Source organism: Aquarana catesbeiana, linkage group LG12 (assembly GCF_042186555.1).
Source record: "Aquarana catesbeiana isolate 2022-GZ linkage group LG12, ASM4218655v1, whole genome shotgun sequence".
In the NCBI taxonomy this organism is placed as follows: Eukaryota; Metazoa; Chordata; class Amphibia; order Anura; family Ranidae; genus Aquarana; species Aquarana catesbeiana.
Window position 1 is genome coordinate 57,701,930 of NC_133335.1, and position 24,894 is coordinate 57,726,823.

Sequence of the window (24,894 nt, forward strand, 5' to 3'; positions counted from 1 at the left end):
ATCCCTCCGCGCTCAAGCGCAGAAGTGAACACATACATAAGTCATGATTGCAATTGTAAACAGTGTTCAAACCACACAGGTGAGGTATTGGCGCAATAGTTAGAGCGTGAGCAATAGTTCTAGCGCAAGACCTGCTCTGTAACTCTAAACTGATAACCGATAGAAATTTTTATAGCATCGCCAATGGAGATTTTTAAATACCTTAGTTTGTTACTATTCCACAAGTGTGCGCAATTTTAAAGCATAACATGGGGGGGGGGCTAGGGCTGTATAATATGCAGGGGGGGCCTGTGTGATGTGCAGGGGGGCTGTGTAATATAAAGGGGTCCAAAGGTACGGGGGCTGTGTAATGTAAAGGGGTCCAGAAGTGCAGGGGCTGTGTAATGTAAAGAGGTCCAGATTATTACAGTGGAACCTCGGATTACAAGCATAATCCGTTCCAGGAGTATGCTCGTAATCCAAAGCACTCGCATATCACAGCGAGTTTTCTCATAGAAGGCAATGTAAACGAAAATAATTAGTTCCGCATTGACTTCAATGGGATGCAATACCGCATGCGGCCAGAGGCGGGGGGCGCTGGAGAGCCTCGGAGACAACCGAAAAGGCCCGGATACACTTCGACTGACCTCGGCAAACCTCAGAAAGACTCCGTTCACGAGCCTTTCCGAGGTTTGCCGTGGTCAGCCGAACTTTCCGTGCATTTCCGAACGCCGACGATCGGCGCTGTTCAGCTCCGGCGCCTCCCACCTCAGGCCAAAAGCAGTACTGCACATCGCTTTTGGCCTGAATCCTTCTCGTTTTGCGAGACAACATTCGCAAACCGAGTTAGGATTTTTAGAAATACAGTGCTCGTTTTGCGAAACGCTTGTTAACCGTGTTACTCGCAAACCGAGGTTCCGCTGTATCTTCATTTATTAGCTGGTGAATGCGGCCCTCCATGCATTCACATACATAGAATTTCAAGTGGAAAAGTTGCTGACCCATGATTTAGAAGCTGAGATATATTTTAAAATATCCTTATAAAAAAATATCTTTAGTTTCTGTTAATGCTTTCAATGCAAGTCAAAAATTAGTAAACTCTGACTGGATGGTATGATCAATACATTCTTCTTTCAGAAACTTTCAATCATGAAGTTCAGTGTATTACATTAACAAAGGTAAGTCAAAAACATGTTGATCTGATTCTTAAGAACAATCTCTGGTGGATGAACATTGAAAGAATTAAATGCTACAGTCATGTCCCACACATCAATCATCCCAACATCAAGACCATTGAAGATATCCTTCACTAAGAGATATTGAATATACCCATGAAAGTCACTAAAACGTTCCACATCCAAATTAATCTCTCTGATGTTTTCAGATTTGATGATAACCTTTGTATTTGGGCTTCGTAAAAACAAGTTCTCTATAGCCTTACGAACATTGAAGAGCCTTCTGATGAACAGAGAAATAGGAAAAGCTCGAAAATGTTGTCCCAGTGTGATAACAATAACCGTGTCCGAGTTTCCACCAATTTGGTCAATTTGGTGAGGGACATCAGCATAGTCCCTGGCATTGAAGAAGCTCAGAGTTACAAAAGGGTGCCCGTGTTTTTTCCACTGTATGTAGATGTTGTTGGTTTGGTCTATGGCCAAGTAGGTCCTGTGCCAGCCATTTCCATGGAGATCAAAGAACTTTAGATCTTGAAAAAGGTAAATAAAACCAATTTATTGTTATTACAAAGTTTGATATAGATATAAATAAACACACATAAAAGGTAAAAGAGAAATCTAGGAAAATATATAAAACACCCTCTTTAGCTTACTTATGACTTTCTTCTAAAGTCTTTAAATGCGTTTGGAATTTTACTAGTAACCTGATTGTTTGAAGCCTGACTTTTTAATAAGCAACACAGACTAGATAGAAGTTTTAGGATAACTTATTTTAAAACGTATAAACGGCAGTTGTGTGGATGAAAATGCTTTGTTGATGTCAGAGGAGAATAGGCAGACTGGTTTGAGATGATAGAAAGGCAACAGTAACTTAAATAACCACAAGTTACAACAAAGGCATATAATTACATAGTTACATAGTTAGTCGGGTTGAAAAACAAGTCCATCTAGTTCAACCCAAAAAAAAAAAAAATAATAATAATGCAATCCCATATCCACAAACCTATACCCACAGTTGATCCAGGGGAAGGCAAAAAACCCAGCAAAGCATGATCTAATTTGCTACAGCAGGGGAAAAATTCCTTCCTGATCTCCAGAGAGGCAATTCGATTTTCCCTGAATCAACTTTACTTATAAAATGTTAGTACCCAGTTATATTGTGTACATTTAGGAAAGAATCCAGCATTGCATGCTATTATTAGGCTTATGATCTACTAACTCCCCCAGATCCTTCTCCACCATTGATTCCCCCAGTTGTACTCCCCCTAGCATGTATGATGCATGCATATTCTTAGCCCCCAAGTGCATAACTTTACATTTATGAACATTAAACCTCATTTGCCACTTAGTTGCTCAAATAGACAGTGCATTGAGGTCGGCTTGTAAGTTGGAGACATCCTGTAAGGACGTTATTCCACTGCATAGCTTAGTGTCATCTGCAATGATGACAGATGACACTAAGGTATGCAGAATACCATCTCTGAATGCAGGACGCGTCAAACCTTGAAGCAGATGGGCTACAGCAGCAGAACCAAACTAGGTGCACCCCTGTCAGCTAAGAACCTGAAACTGAGGCTACAATTCGCACAGGCTCACCGAAATTGGACAATAGAAGATTGGAAAAATGTTGGCTGGTCTGATGAGTCTTGATTTCAGCTGCGACATTCAGATGGTAGGGTCAGAATTTGGCGTAAACATGAAAGCATGGATCCATCCTGTCTTATATCAATGGTTGAGGCTGGTGGTGTAATGGTGTAGGGGATATTTTCTTGGCACACTTTTGGTCCCTTAGTATCAAATGAGCATCATTTAATTGCCACGGCATACCTGAGTATTGTCGCTGACCATGTCCATCCCTTTATGACCACAGTGTACCCATCTGATGGCTACTTCCAGTAGGATAATGCACCATGTCACAAAGCTCAAATCATCTCAAACTGGATTCTTGAACATTACAATGAGGTCTCTGTACTCCAATGGCCTCCACAGTCACCAGATCTCAATCCAATAGAGCACCTTTGGGATGTGGTGGCACGGGAGATTCGCATCATGGATGTGAAGCCGACAAATCTGCAGCAACCGCGTGATGCCATCATGTCAATATGGACCAGAATCTATGCCACAAAGAATTAACCACTTGACAACTGGGCACTTAAACCCACTTCGTGACCAGACCAATTTTCAGCTTTCAGCGCTCTCACACTTTGAATGACAATTACTCAGTCATGTAATACTGTACCCAAATGAATTTTGTGTCCTTTTTTTCATACAAATACAGCTTTCTTTTGGTGGTATTTGATCACCTCTGGGCTTTTTATTTTTTGCGCTATAAATGAAAAAAGACCGAAAATTTAGAAAAAAAAACGCATTTTTCTTCGTTTCTGTGATAAAATTTTGCAAATTATTAATTTTTCTTCATAAATTTTGGCCACAATTTATACTGCTACATATCTTTGGTAAAAATAACCAAAATTAGTGGATATTATTTGGTCTGTGTGAAAGTTATAGAGTCTACAAGTTGTGGTGCAAATCATAAAAAATTGATCACACCTGATGTACTGGTGACCCGAACAAGTCAGGACAGTACAAATACCCCCCAAATGACCCCTTTTTTGAAAGTAGACATTCCAAGGTATTCAGTAAGATGCATGGTGAGGTTTTTGATGTTGTAATTTTTTCCCACAATTCTTTGCAAAATGAAGATTTTTTTTCCTCCCACAAAATTGTCATTGTAATTGGTTATTTCTCTCACATGGCATGTGTATACCACAAATGACACCCCAAAATACATTCTGCTACTCCTCCTAAGTATGGCGATACCACATGTGTGGGACTTTTTCACAGCCTAGCCACATAGAGAGGCCCAACATGCAGGGAGCACCATCAAGTGTTCTAGGAGCATAAATGACACATCTAACTTGTTAACTACCTATTACACTTTTGAAGGCCCTGGAGCACCAGGACTATGGAAACGCCCACAAAATGACCCCATTTTGGAAAGCTAACACCCCAATGTATGATCTATGAGGCATGATGAGTCTTTTGAACGGTTCATTTTTTTCCAGAAGTTTTTGGAAAATGTGGAAAAAAATGAAAACGCATTTTTTTTACACAAAGTTGTCCATTTATAAGATATTTCCAACACGTAGCATGTACATAGCAAAAATGACATCCCAAAATACATTCTGCTACTCCTCCTGAGTATAGCGATACCACATGTGTAAGACTTTTACACAGCCTGGCCACATACAAGGAACACCGCCAGGTGTTCTAGGGACACATAGCATGCACATACCAAGAATTACACCCCAAAATACATTCTGCTGAGCAAAGGGTAAAAAAAAGATTACCTGTGGTTTTAGTAGCACAGTTGTCCACAGGAGGATAGCACTGGTCCAGGCAGCAGGCAGGGACTTGGTCAGCAAAAACAAACCCAATTGTCCAGGCAACAGGCAGGAACACTGTCCATAGTCAGTACAGGCAGCAGGCAGGGATACTGTCCATATACAGTCCAGGGTCAGTGCAGGCAGAGATTGTCAGCAGTGCCAAAATATTGATCCTGGTTGTAGGCAGGAACATGGTCCATCCATGTGGTGTGGTCAGTTCATGCGACAGGCAGAGGCATGATGGCATAGGTCCTACAGGCAGCAGGCAAAAGTAGGGCCTCGTTCAGGACAGAATGGGGACAGGGGTAGAGGCTTCTCCCACCCAAATCTCTTTGAAGCCTCCGAGTCTCCAGACCCTAATCTAGGAATGAGAAAACAAAAAAAATGTTTTCTTCATCCAGAAAAACAATTCTGGAGCCCCTCACATATGTGAGACCCCTGTGTTATGAATCCCAGTAGTCCAGTGGCAGGGTACAAGATCAGTCCAAGAGGCAGGCAAAAAGGATGGTCAAACAGTCCAGGGTCAGTTCCAGATCAGGCAGAGGTATGAACAGAATCGGTAGGCAGAAGCGTGGTCGAATAACAAGCCAGGGTCAGTTCCAGATCAGGCAGAGATATAAACAGAATCGGTAGGCAGAAGCATGGTCGAATAACAAGCCAGGGTCAGTTCCAGATCAGGCAGAGATATAAACAGAATCGGTAGGCAGAAACGTGGTCAAAAAACAAGCCTGGGTCAGTTACAGAGCAAACAGAGGCATAAGGGGTGTGAAGGTAAATGGCAGGAAGTGAGGGTTATGTTTACCATACTTCACTAATAATTTAGTGAAGTATGGTAACGGCAGAAACAGTCAACTATGCAGAGGCCTGGTTGGGAAGGACATTGGGGACAATAAAAAGTAGTGTCTCTTCTCACTCCTCCTTTGGTGCACACCCGGCATTTTTTCTGCCGTTTTTGGCCTGTTGGTCTGGGGGGGGATTTTTTCTGGAAAGTGGCGTTCGGAGAGTCTACTAATCACATCGGATCGAATGGTTTCTGGTGGGCCGTTCGGGAATACAAGGGCAGTGGTGATTTCCTCCTGGTATCCAAGGAAGGATTTGGGGCTTGCAGTGGATTTATGATAAATAACGTAGCTGTTATATATGGCCAAATTGAACAAATAAATTGAAACTTTTTTATACCACTGGTATGTTCGTCTCGTGGCAAGGTAGGGTTCGAGCATCTGGTCGTTGAAGTCGATACCCCCATAAATTTGTTGTATTCCTAGATACATGTTGGCTTTTGGATTACCCCATTCCTCCTGGTTATCTCCACGACGGTATTATTGTGGATTGATGAAAGCACGTAGATGTCCCTTCTGTCCCTCCAGTTCACAGCCAGAATTTCCTCATTCCGTAAGCTCGCCATCTCCCCTCTTCTTAGCTTTTTGTTCACGAGGCTTTGAGGAAAGCCCTTCCGGTTCTTCCTTACGGTGCCACATACTGGAGTCTTCTGTCTGTGAAGATTGCGGAACAGGGGCAGACTAGTGTAAAAATTGTCCACATACAGATGGTAGCCTTTCTCCAGGAGTGGGTTTATGAGTTCCCAAACGACTTTACCACTCGATCCAATGTATTCTGGGCAATTAGGGGGATGTAGCTGGGTGTCCTTCCCTTCGTATACCATGAAGGCATAGGTATACCCTGTAGCTCAGTCGCATAATTTATACATTTTCACCCCATAGCGGGCCCTTTTGGTGGGAATAAATTGTTTTATGCCCAGCCTGCCACTAAATTTGACGAGGGACTCATCCACACATATGTGCTGGTCTGGGGTAAATAACTGGGGGAAGATATCAGAAAAATATTTTAGTAGTGGGCGAATTTTATAAAGCTTGTCAAAATTTGGGTCATTTCGCGGAGGGCACTGGGTATTGTCATTTTTGTAGAGGAAAAGATGGGCATGTGGTGGATGGGGAGGGTAGACCAATAGGAACGTAATACATTTTTTTTGGTTAGTCCCATACAGAATGTGAGGCCCAAAAAAATTCTAAACTCCTCCACTGTTAGGGCTCTTCATTCGTAGGGACGGGCATAATAGGACGTTGGGTTACTTGCTATGTATTGTTGGGCATATAGGTTGCACTGGGCCACAATCGATGCAAGCATGTCCTCAGTAAAAATAAGGTTGAAAAAATCTATTGGTGAAAAATTTTCTGTGTCCACCTGGACTCCTGGCTGGGCAGTGAAAGGGGGAATGATAGCTTCTCCTGAATTAGGAGGAAGCCATAAGGGGTTCTCAAGGGAGTAGGGAAGGCTGGCATGGGACCTAACCCTTTGGGCCTGAGGTGACACCCCACTGGTACGTGGCCTTTGTCCAGGTACTGCGGTGCTGGTGGATGGCACTGCGGTGCTGGTGGATGGCATTGCGGTGATGGTGGATGGCATTGTGGTGATGGTGGATCCTCACCAGTACGTCTTCGTCTGGCGGGCGGACTCTCACCCTCCTCCTCTGAGGCTGTCAGTGTACCACTGCTGAGGACAGGCTCGTAGTCCACGTCAGACTCATAATCTGAATAGGAATCCGAAGCGGAGAGCTCCCCGTTGCTCTCGACGGCCGCAAGAATATTATATGCCTCCTCGGCTGAATATACTCTTTGTGACATAGTGATGAAAAATGGCACTGATATGTGGCACTGATGACACGTGATACTGGCAGATTGCACTGGTGATAGATGGCACTGATACGTGACACTGATGTGGTAGGTGACACTGATAAAAAAATGTAGTGTAGCGCTATGTGTATATGTAAACAGTAAGTACGTATTTCCTATTACAGGAAAAAACAATATTGAAATACTAGGTGATACAAATTGACATTAAGAAATGACTACAGTGAGTAAATGATGTGAATCAATAACATAAAGTTAAACAATAAATCTAAAAAAACACATATATGTGGCAAATCAAATAATATAGTCCATAAAAAATTATATTGGTGATGAACAGTGGAATGGAAAACCACCACCAAAAAAATCCATAAAAGTAAAGTGCTTAAATAATAAAAAAGTCCCAAGTTTTCCTCATAAACAGAATAATTTACTTCTGTCAGATAAATGGGTGAGAAATCACAGATGGGTGTAAGATCTAAATAAGTGGCAGGACCATCACCGGAGCGTCAAAAGAGGCTTACCAGAATTACCAGAATTAATGCCCCGTACACACGGTCGGATTTTCCCATGGAAAATGTCCGATCGGAGCATGTTGTCGGAAATTCCGACCGTGTGTGGGCTCCATCGGACATTTTCCATCGGATTTTCCGACACACAAAGTTGGAGAGCAGGAGATAAAATTTTCCGACAACAAAATCCGTTGTCGGAAATTCCAATCGTGTGTACACAAATCCGACGGACAAAGTGCCACGCATGCTCAGAATAAATAAAGAGATGAAAGCTATTGGCTACTGCCCCGTTTATAGTCCCGACGTACGTATTTTACGTCACCGCGTTCAGAACGATCGGATTTTCCGACAACTTTGTGTGACCGTGTGTATGCAAAACAAGTTTGAGCCAACATCCGTCGGAAAAAATCCTAGGATTTTGTTGTCGGAATGTCCGAACAAAGTCCGACCGTGTGTACGCCCTATAAGAAAGCTTAATGACCACCAGGTCTGGCGAGATGAATCGTCAAATTATCCTCAGCTTCCAAAAAGGGGAGGAGGGGTCCCACCACAGCTTTATTCGTCCCCAAGGTAGTCCAACAGGCCCAATGGATGTTTCAAATATCATGCGAGAAAAAAAGCTCACATGGCATGATAACGTTTATAAACATCAATTTATTAAAATAATGAAAGGAGAACACTCACATGGTAGGAGATCAAAAACAGCTTATATAAAGTCAATCGCGGTAATCGTAAGGGGTCCACCGTCCACTTTACTTTTATGGATTTTTTTGGTGGTGGTTTTCCATTCCACTGTTCATCACCAATATAATTTTTTATGGACTATATTATTTGATTTGCCACATATATGTGTTTTTTTAGATTTATTGTTTAACTTTATGTTATTGATTCACATCATTTACTCACTGTAGTCATTTCTTAATGTCAATTCGTATCACCTAGTATTTCAATATTGTTTTTTCCTGTAATAGGAAATACGTACTTACTGTTTACATATACACATAGCGCTACACTACATTTTTTAAATTATTTTTTGCCTTTATCCGTGTCTAGAGGTGTGTCAGCTGCTAATTGTATACTACATATTTTTTCGTTTCCAATATTGTTTGGTGCAGCGCTGTACTTATTTCCATGCAGGTGACACTGATGACACTGATGTGGCAGGTGACAGACAGGTGGCACCAATGTGGCAGGTGACACTGACGACAGATGTCACTGACAGATGGCACTGATACGTGGCACTGATATGTGGCAGGTGACACTGACAGATGGCACTGACGACAGATGTCACTGATGACAGATGGCACTGACAGATGGCACTGATAACAGATGGCAGCAACAGTAATGAGCACTGTGGCACTGATGTGGCACTGTATGGGCACTGTTGGGTGTTTCAACTAAAAGCTTGGCACTCACAGTTTCACAGATCGCTCTCCCTCCTCACACATGGTCTCTGTGTGAGGAGAGAAAGCCGGCAATGAGAGATGATCTCATATGTTTACATTTGAGATCATCTCTCATTGGAAGCTCGGATCGCGCTGTAAACGGCCGCTGTGATTGGCCGTTTACGGCGATCTGTGACTGGCTGTGTCCAAGGGACACGGGCAGAGCATAATTTCCCCGATGCACGCTCGTGGGAGCGCGCATCGTGGAAGTGAACAGGAGGACGTCCAGGGACGCCCTCCCGGCAATTGGAGTCTGCGCTGTAGCCCTCTTTCGGACGCCTAGTGGTTAAGACAGTTCTGAAGGCAAAAGGGGGTCCAATCCGGAACTAGCAAGGTGTACCTAATAAAGTGGCCAGTGAGTGTATAGCAACTTTTAAAATAAACATCAAATACAGTGTAGCACCCTCTTAGGTAGGTGCTAGAAGAGAGTATAGTTTTTGGTCTTTCTGCTTACCAGGGAGATGGTCAGGTTACATAGTTACATAGTGTTACATAGTAGGTGAGGTTGAAAAAAGACACAAGTCCATCAAGTCCAACCTTTTTGTGTGATTATATGTTAGTATTACCTTGTACATCCCTGTATGTTGCGGTCATTCAGGTGCTTATCTAATCATTTTTTGAAACTATCGATGCCCCCCGTTTAAACCACTGCCTGTAGAAGGGAATTCCACATCCTTGCCGCTCTAATGCCCCGTACACATGGTCAGATTTTCTGATGGAAAATGTATGATGGGAGCTTGTTGTTGGAAAATCCGACCGTGTGTGGGCTCCATCGGACATTTTCCATCGGAATTTCCATCACACAAAAGTTGAGATCTGGATCTCAAATTTTCCGACAACAAAATCCTTTGTTGTAAATTCCAATTGCGTGTACACAACTCCGACGCACAAAGTTCCATGCATGAATCAAGCAGAAGAGCCGCACTGGCTATTGAACTTCATTTTTCTCGGCTCGTCGTACGTGTTTTGTACGTCACCACGTACAAAACACATCTTGATGTACGGAATTTCCGACAAGATTTGTGTGACCATGTGTATGCAAGACAAGTTTGAGCCAAAATCCATCGGAAAAAATCCATGGATTTTGTTGTCGGAATGTCCGATCGTGTGTACGGGGCATTACAGTAAAGAACCCTTTACGTAGTTTAAGGTTAAACCTCTTTTCTTCTAATTTTAGTGAGTGGCCACGTGTTTTATTAAACTCCCTTCCACAAAAGAGTTTTATCCCTATTGTGGGGTCACCAGTACGATATTTGTAAATTGAAATCATAACCCCTCTCAAGCGTCTCTTCTCCAGAGAGAATAAGTTCAGTGCTCGCAACCTTTCTTCATAACTAATATCCTCCAGACCCTTTATTAGTTTGTTGCCCTTCTTTGTACTCCCTCCATTTCCAGTACATCCTTCCTGAGGACTGGTGCCCAGAACTGGACAGCATACTCTAGGTGCGGCCGAACTAGAGTCATGTAGAGTGGGAGAATTATCGCTTTATCCCTGGAGTTAATCCCCTTTTTAATGCATGCCAATATTTTGTTTGCTTTGTTAGCAGCAGCTTGGCATTGCATGATATTGCTGAGCCTATCATCTACTAGGACCCCCAGGTCCTTTTCCATCCTGGATTCCCCCAGAGGTTCACCCCCTAGTGAGTAGGTTGCATTCATATGTTTGCCAACCAAATGCATTATTTTACATTTTTCTACATTAAAGCTCATTGCCATGTAGCTGCCCACCCCATTAATTTGTTCAGATCTTCTTGCAAGGTTTCCATATCCTACGAAGAAGTTATTACCCTGCTTAGCTTAGTGTTGTCCGCAAATACAGAGATTGAGCTGTTTACCCCATCCTCCAGGTCGTTTTTGAACCTATTAAACAGGATTGGTCCCAGGACAGAACCCTGGGGGACCCTACTTCCCACCCCTAACCATTCCGAGTATTCCCCATTTATCACTACCCTCTGAACTCGCCCTTGTAGCCAGTTTTCAATCCATGTACTCACCCTATGGTCCATGCCAACAGACCTTACTTTGTACAGTGTCAGAAACCATGAATCAGACTGAGACAGAAGTACAGTTAAATCACACTTGTTTAATAATAATAAAAAAGGTAAACAGAGTAAATGTAGTCAAAACATAGCCAGAGTTCAGGAACCGAAACGGATTGTCAGACAAGCCAAAATGTCAGGGAGCCAGAGATGAGCGTAGTAGAACTGCAAGCAGGATCTGGTACCAGAAGGAATGTCAGCCAAGCAAGTCTTAAACAGAAACACAGGAGAGCGTCTCTAGAGATGTGACCAAGGCGAAGGCAGAGATCATCTAGACTGGACGGCTTAAATAGGCAGGACTGACGAGCAGGATATCATCAACAGGTGAGTCACTGTGGAGAAATAGGAGCTGGCAATTAGCTGACAGCTGAGAGGCCAGCTTTGAGAAGGAAGGGCTGAGCCCAGCCCTGACAGTACCCCCTCCTCAATGACCCCTCCCCCTCGGAGGACCACTAGACATGAGGGGAAAACCATCTATGGAAATCACAGAGGAGGACCTGGGCATGTACGTCCGAGGATGAGACCCAAAAGCGTTCCTCTGGACCGTACCCTTTCCAATGCAGCAGGTATTGTATGCGCCCATGGAACCTACGGGAGTCAACAATGGACTGTACTTCATACTCTTCATGGTTCTCCATCTATCCGGCCATCTAGTACCAGTCCTGCGCCTGATATACTTGGGGGCCCAGTTCGACACTGTGGAAAGCACCATCTCTCTCCCTGTGGAGAAGATCCCAGTTATCCGAGAGAAAATTTCACAGGCTCTGAACTCCTCACACCTGAGGGCCTCACAGGGCCTAAAAATTATCGGCATGATGGTCTCTACAACCTCCATGGTCACGTGGTCTCTGTTGAGGTTACGCTCCTTTAAGACAGGGTTCCTTCAGCAATAGAATTCGGGGATATCAGTCTATTCATATAACATCAGTGATAAGGAACAGCCTCTTCTTGTGAAAATCTGCTCACTTGTCACTCCATTGCCCCCATCTCATGGGTCCCGGTCACGACCGATGCCAGTGGTGCTGTATGGGGACCCCTCTGCAGGTCAGAACTTGCACAAGGCAAGTAGGGCTGAGCTTCAAGTTCGAGTGGAACCCAACATTGCATGTTCGACCGTTCGTTGAATTTCGAACGTTATGGGCCGTTCGCGCCAAATTTGAATGGCGCGTCACGGCCCATAATTCACTGCAGCATCACAGTGCATTGCTGGCTGATGATTGGCCAAGCATGCACTATGACCCGCATGCTTGGCCAATCACAGCGCCGTCTGTACAGAGAGCCGTAATCGGCCAAAGCCAGGGTGGCTTTAGCCAATTACGGCTCAGGGGGTTTAGTACACGCCCCACACTATATAAGGCTGCCTGCGTGGCGGCCTTGTGTAGTGTGTTGCGGCGGAGAGATAGACAGAGAGACAGTGTCATTTGATTTAAGTTAGATAGAGCAGGCAGGCGAGTCAGTTAGCTGCACTTACAGTGTATTATGTATATATATATGCATCCTAGGTGTTATATATACATATATACACACATACATACACTGTATTCAGTTTAGCTAGATCCATTCCTGTTATTCTCTTCCTACTGACGGCAGGCGTTTTTTTTTTTTACAGTATTTACAGCTACCTGAAGAAAATTGCTGGTGTTCTTCTGATCCTATTTGTCCTATTAGCTACAGTATTTACAGTTAGTGTAGTGTGTCCTCTGCACAGTGTGCACCTAAAGCTACCTGAAGACAATTGCTGTTGTTCTGATCCTATTAATACCACAGGCAGGCAGCTACAGTATTTACAGTTAGTGTAGTGTGTCCTCTGCACAGTGTGCACCTAAAGCTACCTGAAGACAATTGCTGTTGTTCTGATCCTATTAATACCACAGGCAGGCAGCTACAGTATTTACAGTTAGTGTACTGTGTCCTCTGCATAGTGTGCACCTAAAGCTACCTGAAGACAATTGCTGTTGTTCTGCTCCTATTAATACTACAGACAGGCAGCTGCAGTATTTACAGTTAGTGTAGTGCGTCCTCTGCACAGAGTGCACCTAAAGCTACCTGAAGAAAATCGGTGGTGTTCTTCTGATCCTATTAGTACCACAGGCAGCTGTAGTATTTACAGTTAGTGTAGTGCGTCCTCTGCACAGTGTGCACCTAAAGTTACCTGAAGAAAATTGGTGGTGTTCTGCAGATCCTATTAGTACCGCAGGCAGCTGCAGTATTTACAGTTAGTGTAGTGTGTCCTCTGAACAGTGTGCACCTAAAGCTACCTGAAGACAATTGCTGTTGTTCTGATCCTATTAATGCCACAGGCAGGCAGCTTCAGTATTTACAGTTAGTGTAGTGCATCCTCTGCACAGTGTGCACCTAAAGCTACCTGAAGAAAATTGGTGGTGTTCTTCTGATCCTATTAGTACCGCAGGCAGCTGCAGTATTTACAGTTAGTGTAGTGCATCCTCTGCACAGTGTGCACCTAAAGCTACCTGAAGAAAATTGGTGGTGTTCTTCTGATCCTATTAATACCACAGACAGGCAGCTGCAGTATTTACAGTTAGTTTACTGTGTCCTCTGCACAGTGTGCACCTAAAGCTACCTGAAGACAATTGCTGTTGTTCTGCTCCTATTAATACCACAGGCAGGCAGCTGCAGTATTAAAAGAAAATATATACCTCCAATTGGGATTTTAAGGGCAATGTAATGATAGAGAAATTATTAAAAAAAAGAATTTTATTAATACAAAAAACGAATAGAATACAAAATAAATGTACAAATCAAATGTGTTTTAAAATACAAGATAATTATGAAAAACATCAGATACATATGAATAGATGATGCGTCCTGCTGCTAAATACAAGTACCACCGAAATTAATGCGATGGTGTCCTGATAGCAGATTCCAACGCGTTTCAACTTTTAATATCAAAATGAAGTCTTCCTCAGGGAAGGACTGCATCACTTTCTAGAATTTCAAATAACAATATGGTTACTAATATAAATATATGTATACATATCGCCTATATCTAAGACAATCGCATTCCCGCTAGAGAAATTGTATGCGACTTACATTGAAGCATGTAGCCATGAAAAGTGCTTTCCCAGTGCTGGCGGGGGCCCTAATCACCCATCGTCTGTATAGCTCAAAAAATCCTCTACGGGGCGGCCTGGTGTATTTTTGAAAAAAACAATGTTTGGCAGCCAAAAAAGCATAGAAGGCTGAAATGACATAAACGAAAAAAAAAAAAAAAAAGTATTAAATAAAAAGTTTTCAAAAAAAAAAAAATCAAAAATGATAATGATGATATTTCTTGGGAAACCAAATTTCCCAAGGTCATCAGAAAAAAAAAAAAAAATGTATATAGAAAAAGTTCAATACCTTAAGCTGGTGTTAGGAAGGAGTTCCAGATTGTCAGCTGCAGTATTTACAGTTATGCCCCGTACACACGGTTGGACTTTGTTCGGACATTCCGACAACAAAATCCTAGGATTTTTTCCGACGGATGTTGGCTCAAACTTGTCTTGCATACACACGGTCACACAAAGTTGTCGGAAAATCCGACCGTTCTAAACACGGTGACGTAAAACACGTACGTCGGGACTATAAACGGGGCAGTGGCCAATAGCTTTCATCTCTTTATTTATTCTGAGCATGCGTGGCACTTTGTCCGTCGGATTTGTGTACACACGATCGGAATTTCCGACAACGGATTTTGTTGTCGGAAAATTTTATAGCAAGCTCTCAAACTTTGTGTGTCGGAAAATCCGATGGAAAATGTGTGATGGAGCCTACACACGGTCGGAATTTCCGACAACAAGGTCCTATCACACATTTACCGTCGGAAAATCCGACCGTGTGTACGGGGCATTAGTGTAGTGCGTCCTCTGCACAGTGTGCACCTAAAGCTACCTGAAGAAAATTGGTGGTGTTCTTCTGATCCTATTAGTACCGCAGGCAGCTGCAGTATTTACAATTAGTGTAGTGCATCCTCTGCACAGTGTGCACCTAAAGCTACCTGAAGACAATTGGTGGTGTTCTTCTGATCCTGTTAATACCACAGGCAGGCAGCTATAGTATTTACAGTTAGTTTACTGTGTCCTCTGCACAGTGTGCACCTAAAGCTACCTGAAGACAATTGCTGTTGTTCTGCTCCTATTATTACCACAGGCAGGCAGCTACAGTATTTACAGTTAGTGTACTGTGTCCTCTGCACAGTGTGCACGTAAAGCTACCTGAAGACAATTGCTGGTGTTTTCATACTAATAATACTACAGGCAGGCAGTTGATTCTGCTAGCTGCAGTATGAGTATATATATATATACACATCCCATCTTTGTGCAGCTACATCTCACTGCAGGCCATTAGTATGTCTGGAAGGCCAACAAGGAGAGGCAGACAGTCACAAGCCAATAAAAGAGGGCAAGCAGGCTCTGTGTCTAGAGGCAACAGTGCTTGTGATGGAGACGGTGCATCCTCATCAGCCCGTGGCCGTGGGACACGCTTGTCCTTTTTTTCGGCAGCTGGCCGTGTTGAGCCACAACATGCGGAAGACTTGGTAGAGTGGATGACCAAGCCGTCCTCATCCTCCTCATCCTCTCACCCAGGCTCAGGGTACTTTGTCTGGCAAAGCAGCCGCCAACGCGGCCTCTTCCCTCGGCTTAATGGCATCAGTCACTCCTTCCCTAGCCCCACCATGTCCTCCTGAGGAGTCCCCTGAACTTTTTGACCACAGTGTTGGGTATATGCTCCAGGAGGATGCCCAGTGTTTTGAAGGCTCTGATGATGGTACCCAGCTAGAGGAAGGCAGTAACGTGAGCCCAGAGAGAGGGGGTGCCCAAGAAGGACAGCAATCTGGCAGTCATGTTCCCCCAGCTGCAGCATGCTGCCAGCTTTGATTCAGTGATGAGGAGGGAGGGGATGATGAGGTCACTGACTCCACATAAGTGCCTGATAGGAGAGAGGAGGAGGAGGAGGAGGCACATCTCCAACGAGGCAGGATGCCCTCCAGGGGCCAGCTTAAGGGCAGCACACCAACTGCATCACACCACAGAGCTCCGCATGTGCAGGGCGCTGCTGTCTCTGCGCGTTATTCCAAAAGTTCTTTGGTGTGGGCCTTTTTTGAGACGAGTGCATCAGATCCCACCGCTGCCATTTGCAACATATGTCTCAAGCATATCTTGCGTGGCCAAAACATCACCCGCTTGGGCACCACATGCTTGACCAAACATATGTTGACCTGCCATGCAGTTCGTTGGCAAGCATACCTAAAAGACCCACACCAAAGAACAAAGTGAACCTCTCCTTGCTCCTCATCAGCTGGGATCTCCAACCCCACTATACCTTCAGTCCTCTCTGAAACCTGCACTGAGAGGAATGAAGGTGTAGAATTAGGTGTGTCACAGCCAAGTACTTGCGGGCAATCTGCAGATACACCGATGTCAGATTGTACCAGGCAAATTTCCCTGCCCCAGCTGCTGCACCACCAAAAGAAGTTTGCTCCCAGCTATTCACATGCCCAGCGGTTGAATGATAGCTTGGCTAAATTGCTAGCCCTTCAACTGCTGCCTTTTCAGTTCGTAGACTCTGCCCCCTTCCGTGAGTTTGTGGAATGTGCGGTTCCTCAGTGGCAGGTTCCCAAATGCCACTTTTTCTCATGGCAGGCAATTCCAGCTCTCTACCAGCATGTGGAAGGCAATGTCTTGGCCTCGCTGGACAGGGCGGTCAGTGGTAAGGTGCATATTACCGCTGACTCATGGTCCAGCAGGCATGGACAGGGACATTACCCATCTTTCACCGCGCACTGGGTGACTCTTCTGGCAGCTGGGAAGGATGCAGGACAGGGTGCAGTAGTGTTGGAGTTTGTTCCGCCACTACGCCTCCAAAATTCTACTAGTGGAGATTCTGCCACACCTCTCTCCTCTACCACCTCCTCTTCTTCTTCCTCCATGGCCTCTTCCTGTGCTGATTTGTCCTCGGAACCAGCGGTGCTCCATAGGCGTTCAAGGGACTACGCGAGCACGCAGGCAAAAAGATGCCATGCGGTGCTTGAGCTTGTGTGCTTGGGGGACAGGAGCCACACTGGGGCAGAGATTCTGTCAGCTCTGCAGGGGCAAGTTCAGAGGTGGTTGATGCCACGCCAGCTTAAGGCAGGTATGGTGGTTTGTGACAATGGCACCAACCTCCTATCTGCCCTCCGACAGAGACAACTGACCCATGTGCCCTGTTTGGCTCACATCCTTAACTTGGTGGTGCAGCGGTTCTTGGGCAGGTACCCGGGCTTACAGGATGTCCTGAGGCAGGCCAGGAAAGTCTGTGTACATTTCCACAGGTCATATAATGCCAGTGCTCAGCTGGCTGACCTCCAAAAGGAATTTAACCTGCCCAAGAACCGCCAAATCTGTGACATGCCCACCAGGTGGAACTCAACGTTGGCCATGCTGCAGCAGCTGCACATGTAGCAGAGGGCCATCAATGAGTACCTATGCGACTATGGCACCAGGACAGGGTCAGGGGACCTTGGTTTTTTTTCCCCCACGCCAGTGGGCTATGATTAGGGATGCATGCACTGTCCTGTCACCATTTGAGGCTACGAGGATGGTGAGCAGTGACAGTGCATGCATCATTGACACTGTACCTCTTGTCCACCTGTTGGAGCACACGCTGCGTAGAATAATGGACAGGGCACTTGAGGCAGAACAGAGGGAGGAAGAGGAGCAACCATCACCAGCGTCTGATTCACATGGTGCAGGATTACCTAGGGGAAAGATTAGACTTGGACACCTTTCCCAATGAAAATCCTCTGGGTTACTGGGTCTTGAGGATGGATCACTGGTCAGAGCTTGCACAGTATGCAACTAAGCTACTGGCCTATCCTACATCCAGCGTTCTTTTGTAACGCACATTCAGTGCTGCTGGAGGCTTTGTAACCGATCACAGGGTGTGCCTGTCCACCGAATTGGTCGATCGGCTGACCTTCATAATCATGAATCATTCTTGGATCACCAGCTACCAAGCACCTGATGCTGATGTAACCGACTGATTTTTTTTAAAATGTAAGATCCCTTCAAGACTGCCTATGCTGATGCTGAGTGACTGTCCTGTTATGCTGAGTCACAATCCTCTTCCTCCTCAATTTTCATGCTGATAGCTTGTAAGAATATTTTTGGTTCTGGGCACTGCCACCAGTGGCTAAGGCCCAATTTTTCTGCCCCTGTTTAACAGGGGCATGTAATTACAATTTTTGATGCAATACTTTGCAACAGGGCTCATTCCTGCGCTCCAACTATAGTATCTGTGAGGGGTTGCAGTGTTGTGGCACCAGTGCCTAAGGCCCAATTTTTCTGCCCCTGTTCAACAGGGACATGTAATTACAATTCTTGATCTAATATTTCACAGCAGGGCCCATTCCTGCACCCACCAAGAGTAACTGTGAGGGCTTACAGTGTTGTGGCAACACCACCACCAAAGGCCCAATTTTTCTGCCTCTGTTCAACAGGTGCATGTAATTACAATTCTTAATATATTATTTCACAGCAGGGCCCATTCCAGTGCCCACCAAGAGTAACTGTGAGGACTTACAGTGTTGTGGCACCAGCACCACCACCACCACCACCACAGGCCCAATTTTTCTACCACTGTTCAACAATGGCATGTAATTACAATTCTTGATCCAATATTTCACAGCAGGGCCCGTTCCTGCGCCCACCAAGAGTAACTGTGAGGGCTTACAGTGCTGTGGCAACACCAACACCTAAGGCCCCAATTTCTGCAGAGTAGGCAGGCCCCTACTTTCAAACATCCAACTTACAAACGACTCCTACTTGCAAACGGAAGGAGACAACAGGAAGTGAGATGAAATCTACCCCTAGGAAGGGAAATTCTCTCCTGTAAGAGTTAATATGGGAAAAATGTGTCTCCTCTTCACTGATGCTTTATCACCAATCCTTGTTTCACTAAAAATTTTCAAAAAAAAAATTGTCATTGGGACAGAAAGTGAGGTGAAATCTTCTGAAGAGGTACACAGACAGCAAAACAAATGTTACAGGGGTGATAACCCTTCCCTATGTTTTCCAAAAAGCTTAAAAATAGATTTTTTGGCTGGAGCTACACTTTAAAAATGTACCAGTTCAAAATTACAAACAGATTCTACTTAACAACAAACCCACAGTCCCTGTCTTGTTAGCACCGCCTGTATACTGCTGTTCAGAGTATATAGGGCCTGGGGGCCCTAAGCCTTTCCTTTTTTTAATTTGGGTGCGGGGTTCCCCTTAATATCCATACAAGACCCAAAGGGCCTGGTAATGGACTGGGGGGTGGGGGGTACCCATGCCGTTTGTTTCACTGAGTTTCATCCATATTGCCAGGACCCGACATTACATTAAAGCCACAAGCAGTTTTAAATGACCTTTATTCCTTTAAAAATGTCATTTTGTGCAGGGATTGTTCTAAGCACGAGAAACAAGCGCCACTTTACAGGCATACTATAGACACCCCCCAGGTACGATATATAAAGGAATATTTCACACTTTTTTTTTCAGTTTAAGCATCTTTAAAATCACTGCTCCCAAAAAAACAGCCGTTTTTAAAACTTTTTTTTGCATTGATACATGTCCCCTGGGGCAGGACCCTGGTCCCCAAACCCTTTTTAGGACAATAACTTGCATATTAGCCTTTAAAATTAGCACTTTTGATTTTGAACGTTCGAGTCCCATAGACTTTAATGGGGTTCTAAAGTTTGTGCGAACTTTCGGTCCGTTCGCAGGTTCTGGTGCGAACCGAACCGGGGGGTGTTCAGCTCATCCCTAAAGGCAAGTGGGATTCTCATCTTCACAATCTGGGCTCAAACATCCTGGAACTTTGGGCGGCCTGGGGTGCCCTTCAGTCCTTCATTCATCTCCTGAAAGGGGAATCAGTGTTACTAAGGATGGACAACATCACAGCGGTCTCCTATGTGAGGGGGCACTCAGAGCTCCTCCCTGCTCCAAGAAGTCTGAACCCATCATGTCTTGGGCCCAGAAGAACCTGGCCAATATTTCGGCAGTCTTCATCCCTGGAGTCCAGAACTTCCAGGCAGACTTCTTGTCTTGCACACAGTTAGACAACGAGTGGTCTCTTCATGTGCAGACGTTCAAGTAGATCCTGTCCCTGGGAGTCGATCCCGAAGTGGGTCTATTTGTATCCCCCTGCAACTTCAAGATCAAGAAGTACTACACTCGGGTCTGTTGCAACCAGGCCTCCGGAATAGATTCCCCTGACAGATAAGTGGAACTTCAACAGGGCATACACCTTTCCCCCACTCCCGATCATCCTCAAGTTCTTATGGAGACTTCAAGCAGAAGCGTTCGAGGTGGTGGTGATAGCGCCTTACTGGCCGAACAGGCCATGGTTTCCCCTCCTGACCCAGCTCAGCTTCCGGGACCCAGCTGGACCTTCTTTCTCAGGGGGCAGTCCTGCACCCTTGTCCGGCATTACTGAGACTGATGGTCTGATTCTTGAGAGGGAAAGGCTGGAATCTCTCAGGTGCACTTCAAGAGCGATTTCCACCCTCATGAGTTTAAGAAAGGCGAGCACAAATAAAGTATATAAGAGAATATGGGCCAAGTTTGTCAAATTCTCATCTATGGGCAGATCATTCAGGGATCCAGAGATCCAGGATATCCTTAGCTTCCTTCAATCCGGCCTAGATCTGTCTCTATCTATCAGCTCTCTTAGAGTCCAAGTCTCAGCCTTATCGGCCTTCTCCAGAACATCATGGGCTGTTCACCCGCTAATCCGGCACTTCTTTCGTGGGGCGACAAGAATCAGGCCCCAAGACCAAGATTTCCCTTCATTCTCGATTCATTGTCTGGACGCGTGTAGTCTACCCCGCTTTCTATAAAAGACCTTGCTGCAAAAGTTGCCTTCCTAGCCGCCATCACTTCGGCCAAAAAGGGTTTCGGAGATCAGATCCTTGGGTCATGAAGAACCATTCCTGACTTTCCTGACTTATGGACCTCATCCCTATGCTCGGCTCAAATCCGAAAGTCACTTCAGTGTTCCATTAGAACCAAGAAATCATCCTACCTACATTCAGGACTCCAGGGTCCACCGAAGTTCATCCTCTGGATGTAGGCAAAATACTGAAGGAATACCTGCAAGCTACTTCCTCTTTTAGACCCTCCGACTACCTGTTCATTCTGTACTCTGGCAGTAACAGAGGGAAGCGAGCCTCAACCAGAACAACCAGATCATCCAGTCCATCCAGTAGGCTTATAGAGCTAAGGGCTTGGCTCCTCCAGAGGCAGTGACGACACATTCCACCAGTGGTATGGCGGCTTCGTGGGCACCTGGCTCCAGACATCATCTGCAAAGCGGCCTCTTGGGCCTCCATTGATACTTTTATGTCACATTACTGCATAGAACCTGCTTCTTTATTTTCTGTGAACTTTGGTATAAGAATCCTGTTGGTTGACGGGGCAAATTAAAGCTTTTTTTATTCAGCATGCCCAACCCCGTGTGGTCTGGCTAGTTATTTCCCACACGTAGACTGCCATGGAGTCTGTCAGGAAAACTGAAAATTTATTATCAAATACTTACTGTAATTTTCCTTTCCTGATGGACTCCATGGAAGATGGGGGTTCCCACCCAATTGGTGAAGAGTTGGCTAGTTACGGAACACAGTCCCTAGGGGTGAGTTCAAATTTATGGGAATTTATGGGAATGAGGTCCTATAGCATTGGAGAGGAGGTAGGGTTAACCCACACGTAGACTGCCATGGGTTCCATCAGAAAAGGAAAATTACGGTAAGTATTTTTTTAGTTCTCAAAAGCCAAGATTCCTCCTGGGATGTGCTGCAAGCATTCCTCCACTGTTGATATCACTCACATGTAAGATGACCAAATGGGAGATAGATATAAAGTATCATAGTGCAGAACCTTTTTAAAACAAGTTGGATACAATCACGTTTAGTGGGTTGCACGCTTAGAAGTATTCCTGATGCCTTCCTTGTTTTCAATTCAGGTTTATAGACATATGCTTTCTACACTGTAGCTACATTTATGAAAAGACTGCCGGCTTCTAGCAATTTGTGATCCGTTTCTCCAGCAATTACACAAGTGCAGCAAAACATACCATTCAACATGATTTAAACAGGTATATGTGTAGCGCCAGCATTTTTGTGTGTTAATATAATGTAATGTTAGTTTATGACCAGTATTATAATTTAATATTTGGCACCATCTAGTGGCCAAAATGTGGAATGGACTCTATTTTATTTTTTCTATTTCAAAGAACGTGAGAAAATATGACAGGAAGTGACTGTTTGCTTACTTTCCACAATTACATACTGAAGAATATTATTAATATCTAATATTCTTGTATCTCAGAGGCGCTTACAGATGAATAGCATTGATAGTCAAACTGACTTAAAACAAAGTGTGAGTTTATTGTCACACAATTGGCATCATAAATACAATGTAAAAAATATAATAGTTCAGTTCAGTGTGGGTAAAAATATATGAAATAGAATAAAAAGTTATAAAGCTGTAATAAGCTTATGAAAGCATGTGTGCTTCATGGCTGCTGTCTGTCTCCATGCTGTCTTGTGTGTCGTCCAAGAAGAAGCAGGAAATGACGTTCTTAGTCTTCTGGCAGAATTGACAGCTGTCCCAACTTGTCAAAGTGTCTTGTGAACATGTCAGTGTCATCTATCCTAGTGGCTGTGTGTGTGTGTCTGTGTGTGTGTCTGTCTGTGTGACCTTCAATATGGAAGCATTGACTTTATATGTTACATGTGAACGTGTGAACGTCATAACCTCGCACCAACTTAGAACCTTGTATGGCACATATTCATTTCTGCTAACTTGAGCAATATGCTATCCAAAAGAAGATCCTAACTCAGAGTCATATATGGCATACGATTGACAAGCCCACATGTAACACTCCATACTTGAAGTAATGTACTGATCATGTAATGTCATATAACCAAACATCTATATAATATGAACGCATATTATCAACTTTACATTAAGTTACTATATACTAATACTTATTAATATGACTGGAACTTCAAACTAACTTAACTTAACAGCATATAATCCACAATGTATATTTCTTTAACTAAGTGGACACGTGTCTATTTTTGTCTTCTCATGACATTCTATACCAAGATACCTTAAATGTCATACTCAAATTGGCTACACCAGAAAAATCCAGCAATGGTCAGTTTTAAATGAAGAATCATGTTAAATCAATTGATCAAGGTCATTCACACATACTCTATTTATTATGAATAATCATAAAACCAAATATGTTTTGCAAGCTTGCCATGAATATAATATAACACCTATAAGTGCCGAATTATGAATTTGGAATAATATTCTAACACATACCTACCCAGAATGCCAAGTGATTTACCCAGAAAGACTCAGTACTGAAATGCATGCTGGGTAGGCTATAAAAAGGCTTCGTGCGGCCATCTTAGGTCTCTTCTGGACGCATGGCCTGCCTGTGAGGACCTGTGCAGAGGTGTTCCAGAGAGCGCGGCCTACACCTACTGCGGAGCGGCACAATCAGCGACTGCTGTGCACCAGTGAGCTGTAGAAACTGCCGGGACAGAACGAAGAAGGATCCAGAGAAGACTGTCAGAGCCATCAGAGGGTACTGGTCCATCTTGCAGAGTGGAGAGGTGTAACGGCGCCGGCCGGCAGGAAGCAAGACCAAGTGCACCAGAGCGTAGTTGTTCTGCTATACAGACTTGGTTGGGTGAGAGGGCTGCTGCCCAAAGTTTTCCTAACGCACTTTTACACACCTGAATCTGTAACACTGTGCTGGGACCTGTAGCCCCACAACAGGAGATCTCAAGGAACTAAAGACTGAGTTTAACCAGGCCTCAAACCTTTTCCTATACTTCTAGCACTGTGTTACATAAAGATAATTACATCGGAGACAGTTGCAGGCTACTACACTACAAGGATAACTTTCAGCATTCACTTTATCTAACCCTGGTTTATTTAACCATTGGATTACAATTTATAATTCATAAATTGCTAGCAGAAGACAGAAGAAGGAAAAGACTGCCTATCTCATTGCAAGGCCTTGCATCCTATCTTTTGGTTAATAAAGAGTCTACACTCTAAAGCAGGGGGAGCTCCCTGGGGATTGCATTTGTGCTTTATTTACTAACATTGTCTTCTTGTGTTATAAGGGCGTACTGGTGGTGGGAAGGTGCCCAGAATTAAGGTATTTCCCATTCTGACATTAGTCCTACTTAAAGACGCACTTCCAGAGACCAGTTAATACAATTTTATGTGTACAGCCTATTGTGTATACTTACTGGGCTGTTGCGCTATGTTTGTGTGACAGTACCAATATTGTAATACTACTTTTATACTGATTCCAGTAAAAATTCCTGGTTAAGTATGACTTGTAGGGATGAGCCGAACACCCCCTGGTTCGGTTCGCACCAGAACCTGCGAACAGACCGAAAATTCGCGCGAACTTTAGAACCCCATTGAAGTCTATGGGACTCGAACCTTCGAAATCAAAAGTGCTAATTTTAAAGGCTAATTTGCATGGTATTGTCCTAAAAAGGGTTTGGGGACCCGGGTTCTGTCCCAGGGGACATGTATCAATGCAAAAAAAAGTTTTAAAAACGGAAGTTTTTACGGGAGCAGTGATTTTAATGATGCTTAACCACTTGAGCCCCGGACCATTATGCTGCCTAAGGACCAGAGGTCTTTTTCCAATTTGGCA

General features: G+C 44.3%; 1 protein-coding gene across 1 annotated transcript in view; it reads right to left on the minus strand.

Moving 5' to 3' along the window:
• Positions 1 to 264: 264 nt before the first annotated feature.
• LOC141113339 (NXPE family member 1-like) overlaps positions 265 to 24,894 on the minus strand; it is a 187,619-nt gene continuing 162,989 nt past the window's right edge. The window contains exon 7 of the mRNA XM_073606400.1: positions 265 to 1,684. Within this exon, the coding sequence (XP_073462501.1) occupies positions 1,149 to 1,684 (536 nt within the window). The 3' untranslated portion in view covers positions 265 to 1,148. The remainder of the gene's footprint in view (positions 1,685 to 24,894) is intronic.